This window comes from Acomys minous, assembly GCF_964271855.1.
Source record: "Acomys minous genome assembly, chromosome: 20".
Lineage (NCBI taxonomy): Eukaryota > Metazoa > Chordata > Mammalia > Rodentia > Muridae > Acomys > Acomys minous.
In genome coordinates this window covers 19,623,836-19,633,891 of record NC_140502.1, presented here as the reverse complement: position 1 = coordinate 19,633,891, position 10,056 = coordinate 19,623,836, and the positions used below count along the sequence as shown (strand labels likewise).

The following is a 10,056-nucleotide window of genomic DNA, read 5'->3' as shown; positions in this document are numbered from 1 at the left end:
AGCTTGGGGACCCTTGTGAAGATTCTACTGCCCTCTGTTTCCTGGTTCCGGTCTATGCAACTTCTTCTGGCCTGCACTCTGTCCCACCCCTCCTCACGAGCCTGCCACCTCCATCCTAAGGTGGACACACACACACACACACACACACACACACACACACGCTGTGTGGTCCTTAAGTTCTACCGATTACTTCTGGGCTGGTTTCTTTACCAGGGAAAAGTCTCAGAAGACATCCGTCATGTGTCGCCCCCCCCTCACACACACTAGAAGTCCCCTCCCCTGGTTCTTTCCTCCTTGGGATGGATGACACTTCTGCTGGCTCAGCAAATGATGGTTTGAGATATACACTCTTTAACCTGGGGGTCCTTTAATTATAAAACATTCAAAGTCTTAAAAAATAATACTAGTCAGAGCTCAATAGGCCACCCCTTCCTGGCCTGGTGGGTTAGTAAAGGAGTTAATTTGTCTTCTGGAATGTTCCATTTGAGGGGCAGTCCCTGAGAATGCTGTGAAACAGGAGGGGGGCGGTAGCGGACGGAGGCATGCCACCGACCCACATGTTGGGGGTGCAGGTTGTTTCTTAGGAGAGGAGCTGGCATGGAAGACATGAAGGGAATGGGTGGAGACAGGACAGATAAACGGAACTGAGGCAGGCGGGCAGGCAGGAAAATTTGTTCTTGGTTAAAACCAAACTCCCCCTCTCCTAAGACATGAGACATGGGCGGTGCTCTGAACTAAAGAGGGCCCAGCCGTGCAGGGCAGGGTAGAGCAACCCCCACCCTCAGCCTGTCTGTCCTCTTTCCGTAAAATGTGAGGTAGATCAGAGGCAGGAAGTGTTGGGAGGCTGGGAGTGTTACAGTGTGATGGGCCAGGGCCCTAGGCAAAGGGTTCTTTGGTGGCTCCCCAACACACTGGTGATGCGGGGTTGTGGAGATGAGTCTCTGGCATGTCCCCCCAGTGGGTGAGAGAGACCACGTGGAAAGGAATGCTCAGACCTCTCCTAGCCTAGGATTCCTCTGTCCCCCTGAGACCAGGGCATGTCCGCTGGCCCAAGCAGAGAGGCCAGTCACGCGACAAGCCCAGACAGCAGTCCAAGGCCGGAGTGCTACCCTCTACTCCTCGGAGGCCTCGGGCTCCTCCTCGGGCTCGCAGATCTGGGTTTTGAACTCCTGCAGCGTAGCCAGCAACTCCGCCCGCAGCTGGTCCAGCGCACTCCTGGGCAGGGCCTCCTGCACCTGCAGCTGCAGCTCGTCCAGGGCCTGCTCCAGGCGGACCACGTCATCCCGCAGCGACTGCAGCGAGGCCACGTGCTGCACTTCCTTGCGGTGTTTCGCGGACTTCTGGCGCCAGAACTCCATCAGCAAACAGCTGCCCGCGCAGGCGAAGATGATGGCCTCGCCCAGCAGGTTTGAGCCCAGCTCGGCAGCCGCCTCCTCATTCAGCGGCTTGATGGCCTCAGCGTGGAAGCCCATGATGCGCATCTTGGTCCGCATCTCTACCCAGTGGTACACTGCAAGGGAGAGGGGTCGGGGTTTGCTTTAGCCAGGATGCTTCTCAGCCTCCTGTAAGCAGGCCCCCACCTCCATATATTGGGGCTCAGAGACAGAATTGCCTGCCTAGAGGACAGTTACCCAGTCTGAAAACTTCGCCTGGCCGAGGGGACCTGAAGACAGTTTTAGGGCCGGGCTTGGTGGCGCACGCCTTTAATCCCAGCACTCAGGGAGCCAGAGGCAGGCGGATCGCTGTGAGTTCAAAGCCAGCCTGGTCTACAAAGGGAGTCCAGGACAGCCAAGGCTACACAGAGAAACCCTGTCTCAAAAAACCAAAAAAAAAAAAAAAGCGTGGGGGTGGGGCGCGGAGAGATGGTTCAGCGGTTAAGAGCACCATCTGCTCTTCCAGAGGTCCTGAGTTCAATTCCCAGCAACCACAACTATCTATCATCTTCTGGTATGCAGGTGTACATGCAGAGAGAGCACTCATATACATAAAAATAAATGCATTAAAAAAGAAGAAAACGCCCAGGGTCTGAAGAGCAGCTTGGTTGGTAGAGTGCTGACCTAGCAAGCCAGATCCCCTGGGCACCACCTGGAACCTAGTTTGATGGCACAGGCCCTATCATCCCAGCACTCAGGACACGGGAGCAGGAGGATGGAAAGTTCAAGGTCTTAGCGACTGTCCTCCAGTTGGCAGGTCATGGTGCTTCAGCCAGCTGTGACCTCCACACCTGGGGGAATTAAGCGAGCGGCATCCTGGGCTAGAGGTAGACTCTGGTTTTAAAGCAAAACAAATGAATACAATAACACCCAAAGTCAGCAGTGGTTGGTGGTGGGCAAGGATGCCTGCATGCAAGCCTGATGACCTGAGTTCTAACCCCGGAACCGGAAGAAGCCCACTGCTGGGCGGCCCCCTGAGCTACATACACACCAATGAACTGAAGTTAAACAAGAATGAGCCGAAGATGCTGGGAAGTCAGTATGAGCGGAAACGATGCCCTGGTTCAGGGGTGAGAGGTGGGGGGACCCTCTGGGAGCCACTGCAGGGGTTAGGGTCCTAGGGTATAAGACCACCAAAAGATGTATACACGTAAAGATAAATATTTGGGGAGGGGGTGAGACATGGTCTCTCTGTGTAGCCTTGGCTGTCCTGGACTCACTTTGTAGACCAGGCTGACTTGGAACTCAAGGCGATCCAACTGCCTCTGCCTCCTGAGTGCTGAGATTAAAGCCGTGCACCACCTGGCATAAATTAATCTTTTTAAAAAAAAAAAAAAGAAAGAAAAGAAACTGGAGCCAGGCATGGTGGCGCATGCCTTTAATCCCAGCACTCGGGAGGCAGAGGCAGGAGGATCGATGTGAGTTCGAGGCCAGCCTGGTCTACATATCGAGTACAAGACAGCCAGGGCTACACAGAGAGACCCTGTCTCGAAAAACCAAAACAACACTGTGTCCCCAAGTAAATTTTAGGGAGAATCCCCTCTTCACCACCTTCTATCTGTGCATAGTGGGGTGTTCATGACTGAAACCCAACATTACGGGGCTAAAGAGAAGGCACTTGCTGAGTCCAGAGCCTGAGTCCAGCTCCCACGTCTCATTGCTGCTGCCTCACCAGCTCCAGGGGACCTGATGCCACCTCTGGCTTCCATGACACCCGCACACACATGGCACACCCAGACACATGCACATAAACATAAAAAAAAAAAATACAAGTTTTAGAAACAAAATCATCCATTATTGGACGGGACACGCTTATTAGAGAAATGACTATGTGACCTATTAGCCAGATAAGAAAACTGCACACGGTACAACCCTTAGCAAACAAACTCCTCTCAAACCCCATAAAAGCACACCCTGGAAAGTACTTAGGTGCTTCACCCTGTGAGTGTTCACCCTGTGGTTGCTGTGGCTCACCCACCCCTACCCCGCACCCCCACCTCTCTGTCCTAGTGCTCTGCTCTGTAAGCTGAGTTGCTGCGTTCACAAACCTGCTTGTGCCCTCATTCTCAGTTCAGGGTGAGTGTGCACGCCTGTGTGTGTGTGCCTGTGCGTATGTACATGCGCGAGTGTGCAGGCCTGTGCATGTGTGTGCCCATGTGTGCATGCCTCTGTGTGTGCGCGTGAGTGAGTGTGTGTGTGTGTGTGTGTGTGTTGTGACAAGGTCTTACCGTGTAGCCCTGGCCTGGAACTCACAAACACCCACCTGCCTCTGCCTCCCAAATGCTGGAGGACTAATGGCCAAAGCCAGCCGGGGCATCGTGAACACCAGGCAAGCTCTCTCCCTACCCCTTGGAGCCGCCTCCCTGGGCACGCTGGAGCTTTGAGTTGTCAGGCAGTTGTGGACACACCGGCTGTCCCTGAAGTTGCAGGGCTGTCTTCGCACGAGGTCCTTATGACACCCCTCCTCTTTCCTCAGTTCTTCCCCCCCCGCCAACCCTTTGAGCTAAGGTCTTGTTATATAAACCAAGTTGTCTTGGAACTCTGTATGTAAGCCAGGCTGGCCTTGGACTCAAAAAGCTTTGTGCTTCTTCCTTCCAAGTGCTGTGATTAAAAGCGCTCTCCAGCACCCCTGCCTGGGCTCTCCACCCCCCGCCACCCTACCCCCACCCCGGCTGGGCTCTCCAGCACCCCTGGCTGGGCTCTCCAGCACCCCTGGCTGGGCTCTCCAGCACCCCTGGCTGGGCTCTCCAGCACCCCTGGCTGGGCTCTCCAGCACCCCTGGCTGGGCTCTCCAGCACCCCTGGCTGGGCTCTCCAGCACCCCTGGCTGGGTTCTTTCTTCTATCTGAAACTCATGTCTCTCTTCGGACCCGGAAACGTCGCTTTTGTGTGCAGTCCAGAATGAGAGGACGAGAGTGCTCATCTGGAGGAGGCCTGGCTTTTGCTGAGCTCCCTGGAGATACGCTTTGGGGCTTTGCAGAGTCTGGCATTATTCTGTCTCTGAGCACTGTGGATTTAGACTCGCTGGAATAGCCCTAAGTACCTTTCTCCAAAAGGGTGTTTGGTAAATGTTTTGAATCCTTCTTTCTTGGGTTTTCCGGGTGGGATGGGGTGGTTGTTGTTGTTGGGTTTTTTGAGACAAAGTTTCCTTATGTAGCTCTGACTGGCCTGGATTTATTTGTTTTTCTTTTTCTTTCTTTCTTTTTTTTTGGGGGGGGGGGTTTGTTTTGTTTTGTTTTGTTTTTGGGTTTTCAAGACAGGGTCTCTCTGTGTAGCCCTGGCTGTCCTGGGCTCACTCTGTAGACCAGGCTGGCCTCGAACTCACAGCGATCCTCCTGCCTCTGCTGCCCAGAGTGTGAAGCCACTCCTGCCACCGGGCTCTTATTTTATATTTTAATTTTACATAGTGTTTTCCGCTGTAGCCCTGATGGGCCCCGGGCTCATGGTGATTCATTTGTCTCAGCCTCCCAAGGGCTCGGATTCTAGCCATGACGAGCCAGCTTTCCTAGAGCTCTACTCCTATTTATGACAGACTCTCGTGTAGCCCAGGCTAGACTCAAGCTCACTAAGTGACTTTGGTGCTATCCTTGAATATCTGAAATATCTTTTCCTACCTCCACGCAGGGGTGACACAGGAAAGCATGCGAGCTCTCAGGGTGGAGGGCCGATTCTGCTGGTGATGGATGAGTTGTCCTCAGCCCTACCTCGGTGTCACGGTCCCCAGGGTAGCTGGGGGTCTTTTTCATCTCCCCGCCTCCATCCTTTTCTTTTCTGTATGAATTTCTTTTTTTTCTTTTTTTGGTTTTTTTGAGACAGGGTTTCTCTGTGTAGCCTTGGCCATCCTGGACTCACTTTGTAGACCAGGCTGGCCTCGAACTCACAGCGATCCGCCTGCCTCTGCCTCCCGAGTGCTGGGATTAAAGGCGTGCGCCACCACGCCCAGCCCTTCTGTACGCATTTTGTTTCTCTCTTGGACCCTGGGGATTTCTCTTCTATGTATAATGGAGGGTTTAGCCTACCCACACAGAGGCCTGGACCTTTGCCCTGGGATCCTGAGAGATAAAATTTTAAAGTCCTTGGAATGTCCGGCCCATTAAACTGTCTTTGAGGCACCCGCTACACATACCAGTCATTTCTGCTTACGATAGAATTTCCGTTTTCTTGGGTGTTCGTTTTCTTTCCTCCTTTGTGTGTGTACTTCTGTGCTCAGGGGTGGCATGTGCCACCATGCCTGGCTGCTCTTTTTTTTTCTGCTTTCATTTCATTTGTCTTGATGGTGTATTCAAATGCATGTATCAAATGTTCCAGTTGGAGAATATGGAAGTCAGAGGACATTTTATGGCAGCTGCTTCTCTTTTTTTTTACTTTTTTTTTTGTTAGTTTTTTGTTTTTTTGAGACAGCATTTCTCTGTGTTAGCCTTGGCCGTCCTGGACTCACTTTGTAGACCAGGCTGGCCTCGAACTCACAGCGATTTGCCTGCCTCTGCCTCTCGAGTGCTGGGATTAAAGGTGTGCGCCACCACCACGCGGCTCTCCTTTGGTTTTTCAAGACAGGGTTTCTCTGTGTAGTCCTGGCTGTCCTGGACTCGCTTTGTAGACCAGGCTGGCCTCAAACTCAGAGAGCCACTTGCCTCTGCCACCTTAGTGCTGGGATTACAGGCGTGCGCCACCATGCCTGGCTCTCTTCCATTGTTTTTAAGAGATTTTTTTTTTTTTTTTGGTTTTGAGACAGCTGTCCTGGACTCACTTTGTAGACCAAGCTGGCCCCGAACTCACAGCAAATCTTACAACTGTGTAGCCTTCGTTTTACAAGTGCTGGAGCTCCTGCGAGGCAGCACCCCAGCCAGCTAGAGTTTTCTACTGTAGTTCCTGATTACCACTGACCTCCTGACGCCTGCCACAGTAACTCTGTGCCTCTGGCTGGCCATAAAGAAATCCTATGATGTCCCTTGGGCAACAGCTGGTCACAAGATCTTCCCTCCTGAGGGCTCCTCCTCCCTGCCCTGGAGAAGGAGGGATGCTCCAGAGAGACCCAGAAGAATCTGAAGAAAACAGGACCTGCCGGCTGCCTTTCCCCACCCTGAGAACTTTGGACGAATTCTTGAACAGATGTGCTCAAAACCATCAAATTCCCACAGGATGAGGTAATGTGCCTTCTGTCACCTCACCTACACCCTCGTCAGAGGCCTCAGCAGCAGCCAGGAAGCAGTGATTTTCGCAGTGATTTTCTGGGGTTGATGAGCCCCTCAGCAAACCCACTTATCTCAGCAGTGAAAGGGGTCCACTAGAGCAGGTGTCATGGCGGAGTGGACTGTGAGTGTGTGACCAGAAGCCACCCTGCTCCTCCCTTACAGAAAGTTGCCATCCATCTTTTTGAGACTGGCTCTCTGCAGGTAGCCCTGGCTGGCTTTGAGCTGGACACCCTCCTGCGGAGCGCTGGGATCGTCAGAGTTGGCCACTACACCCGGCTATATGAACTCCCCCTTTGTGAATTCCAGACAGGCAGCAAGCACTGTGCACGTCACCCGGCAAAGGTGACTGTGCAGCGAGTAGCGTCCATTTGAATTAGACGCCACAGCAGGGCCTTGCGCAAAGTTCACCTGGAATTCACTCTTCGGCTCTGGCTGCGCACCCCTGCAGAGCTCATATAGATACAGCACATACCTCGAGCTCTGTGTTCCACTTGCTTTGGCAGAGTCAGGCTGTTGCTGTGTTTCCCGGGCAGCTTGGGACTCCCAGGCTCCGGTGAGTTTTCTTTCTGTTCCTGAGTCACAGACACACGCAGCCATGCTTGCTAGGTTTTATGGTTGTATTGTTATTGCTTGGTTTCTGATTTATTTATTTCTTTGTTTGGTTGGTTGGTTTTGGTTTTTTTGAGACGGGGTTTCTCTGTGTAGCCTTGGCTGTTCTGGACTCACTTTGTAGACCAGGCTGGCTTCGAACTCACAGCGATCCACCTGCCTCTGGATTAAAGGCATACGCCACAGTGCCCTGCCTCTTCGAGGATTTCAATGCAAGCTCAGGACCTTCTGCTGGCTGGAAGCAGCTCTTGTGGGGGACGGAGGAGGATGCAGGCACACAGAAGGGGAGGTGCTAATGCTTGACACTGGGGGAAGGAGGCCTCAGGTGCTGTTTATGACCTTTTTTTCTGTTCCAGAGAGTTTGCTTGATAGTCCTGTTTTTTTTTTGTTTTTTGTTCTGTTTGTTTGTTTTTAAAGAGACAAGGTTTCTCTGTCCTGGAACTCAGAGATCCACCTGCCTCTGCCTCCTGGGTGCTGGGATTTGAAGGTGTGCACCACTACCTCCTAGCATCTTGTCTTGTTTTTGAGAAAGGGTCACTCTACATAGCCCTGGCTGTTCTGGAACCATGAGGATCAGGCCAAGCTAGAACTCACAGAGATTGGACAGCCTCTGCCTCTCCAGCGCTGGGGCTGAAGGTGGGCGCCGTGCTCAGTTCCCTAAAAGGGTGGCCTCTGTGTGTCCTTGCTGTATGGGGTCAGTGAACCTCTAATGTAAAGGGCCAGCGTCTCAGATTCTCCAATCCTGCTAAAGTGGCCAGCAATGTGAAAGTGAGCACAGCTGTTTTTAATAAAGCTTTATTGATTGATCCATTGCGCAGGGGCCTTACCTGTTAGGGCTTGCCCGGTTATCATTGTGTGTTCTTACTTGTGTCTCACTGAACCTGAGATACCTCCAGGGCATTAGGATGCTGGGTGTATGCGGTTTATGAGATGCTGGAGGCCGAATCCATCCTCAGGCATGCTAGACAAGAACCCTGCCCACTGTGCCAGCTTTCTACTTCACCGGAATGCCGGCTCCACAGTGGCTATGCTGCGTGTTAGCTTGTTCCTGGCTGGTCCAGCAATGGTAGGATTCCAGACACATTAGCTGCTCTGTAAACGTGTGTCCACTGTCCAGTCAGTGGGCAGTAGCACCCCAGCTGCTAGGCAGGCTTTTTCTGTCAGTCTGTCCACAGTGCTCACAGTGGCCAGCCAAGGGATTATTCCCCAAGGGACCAGGCTGGAACTTATATGAGATCCATTCTCTCCTGGGGCGGCTTTCCGACATCTTGGTCCCTCCAAGCAAGAGTTTGTCCAACAATGAAACCAACACAGGGGCAGGCAGTGCCCTAGACGCTGGTCCAGGCTGTGTGAGCTGGTATGAATGGGGTTCTGTCTGCTATATCCTGATGCCCCAAGTCATCAGGAGGAGAGGAATCTGGATCCAGCCCCATCTCCCAGGTAACCAAGAAGGGAGCAGGTGATACTGACAGTGTGGAGGCTGGAGAGATGGTTTAGCAGTTAAGAGCACTGGCTGCTCTTCCAGAGGCCCTGAGTTCAATTCCCAGCAAGCACTTGGTGGTTCACAAGCGTCTATAATAGGGTCTGGCGCCATCTTCTGGTGTGCCTGAAGACAGCATAATCATATACATAAAATAAATCAATCAATCTTTTTAAAAAGTGAGTGCAGTTGTTTCCCACTGGGCTGTGATTCCATGAGGCTGGGCTCAGTTGGGAACCCCAGCATGGCAAAGGACAGGGCTGGGCACACATGACTCTCACTCAAATGGCAGAGACACAAAGAGCCACTTTTCCGGCTCCTATAGACTTTAAAATTTAAAATTTTTGGTTTGTTTTTTAAGACAAAGCCTCACAGAGCCCCGGTTGGCCTCAAGCTCACTTTGTGGAGGACAATGACCTTAAATTCCTCATCCTCTTGCCTCACTTCCCAAGTGCTCAGACACAGGCATGTGCCACCATGCCAGCTGCCAATACTGGGTTGGGTTAGGCAGGGTCTTGCTACAGGCCCTCAAACCTGCGGAGTCTTGTAGAGAATTCTGGAATGTTCGTTTCTCTAAACACATACTGGGGGGGGGGGGGAGGGAGAGGGAAGGAGAGAGAGAGACAGAGACGGAGGAGAGGAAGGGAGGGAGGGAGGGGAGGAGGGAGAGGGAGAATGTTCTCACTTGAATCCCAGCGTGGGGATACGCGGCTATGACCTGTCCCCTGCTCTAGCAGAGGCGTGGTTTCACCAGCTGCAGATAGTTTCTGTGATTGTGTGACGTTTGGAATTCTGGGGACTTTTCAGAGGGTATATAAATACCAGACTCCTGAGCAATGGGGAGGGTGGGTGTTGGTCATTCAGGGGAATTGGCTGCGGTTTGTTAGTAGTTGTGCTCAAAGAAACAAGAAAGCAATTAGATTCAAGGATTTCTCCCTACCCCGTCCTTTCTTACCTGTCTATCTGGTGATAGGGGTGAAACTGGGGCAGGGGGAAAGGGTGGAGAGAGAAGAACCCACAAGGTAACAGAATCCAATTACACAGTCTTGTTTTTGTTGAGACAGGGTTTCTGCGTGGCCCTGGCTGTCCTTGAACTCAGTGATCCAACGGGCTCTGCCTCCCTAGCACTTCCTTGTTTAGCAGGGATGCCAAGCGCGGACATTAAAGGCATATGGCACCCCTGGACTTGTAACAAGTTTTTATTACACCTTATGTATTTATGTAGTGTGTGTGTTTATGGTTGTGTGCACATTACAATGAACATGGGAGGTCTGAGGACAACCTGAGGGAGTTGGTTCTGCCATGCAAGTCCCCGAGATCCCACTCAGGTCACCAAGCTTGGT

The 10,056-nt window shown here is 52.3% G+C and overlaps 1 protein-coding gene across 1 annotated transcript in view; it reads right to left on the bottom strand.

The window, feature by feature from the left end:
* Positions 1-271: 271 nt before the first annotated feature.
* OPA3 (outer mitochondrial membrane lipid metabolism regulator OPA3) overlaps positions 272-10,056 on the bottom strand; it is a 32,632-nt gene continuing 22,847 nt past the window's right edge. Inside the window, exon 2 of the mRNA XM_084771449.1 lies at positions 272-1,510. Coding sequence (XP_084627575.1) covers positions 1,113-1,510 — 398 coding nt within the window. The 3' untranslated portion in view covers positions 272-1,112. The remainder of the gene's footprint in view (positions 1,511-10,056) is intronic.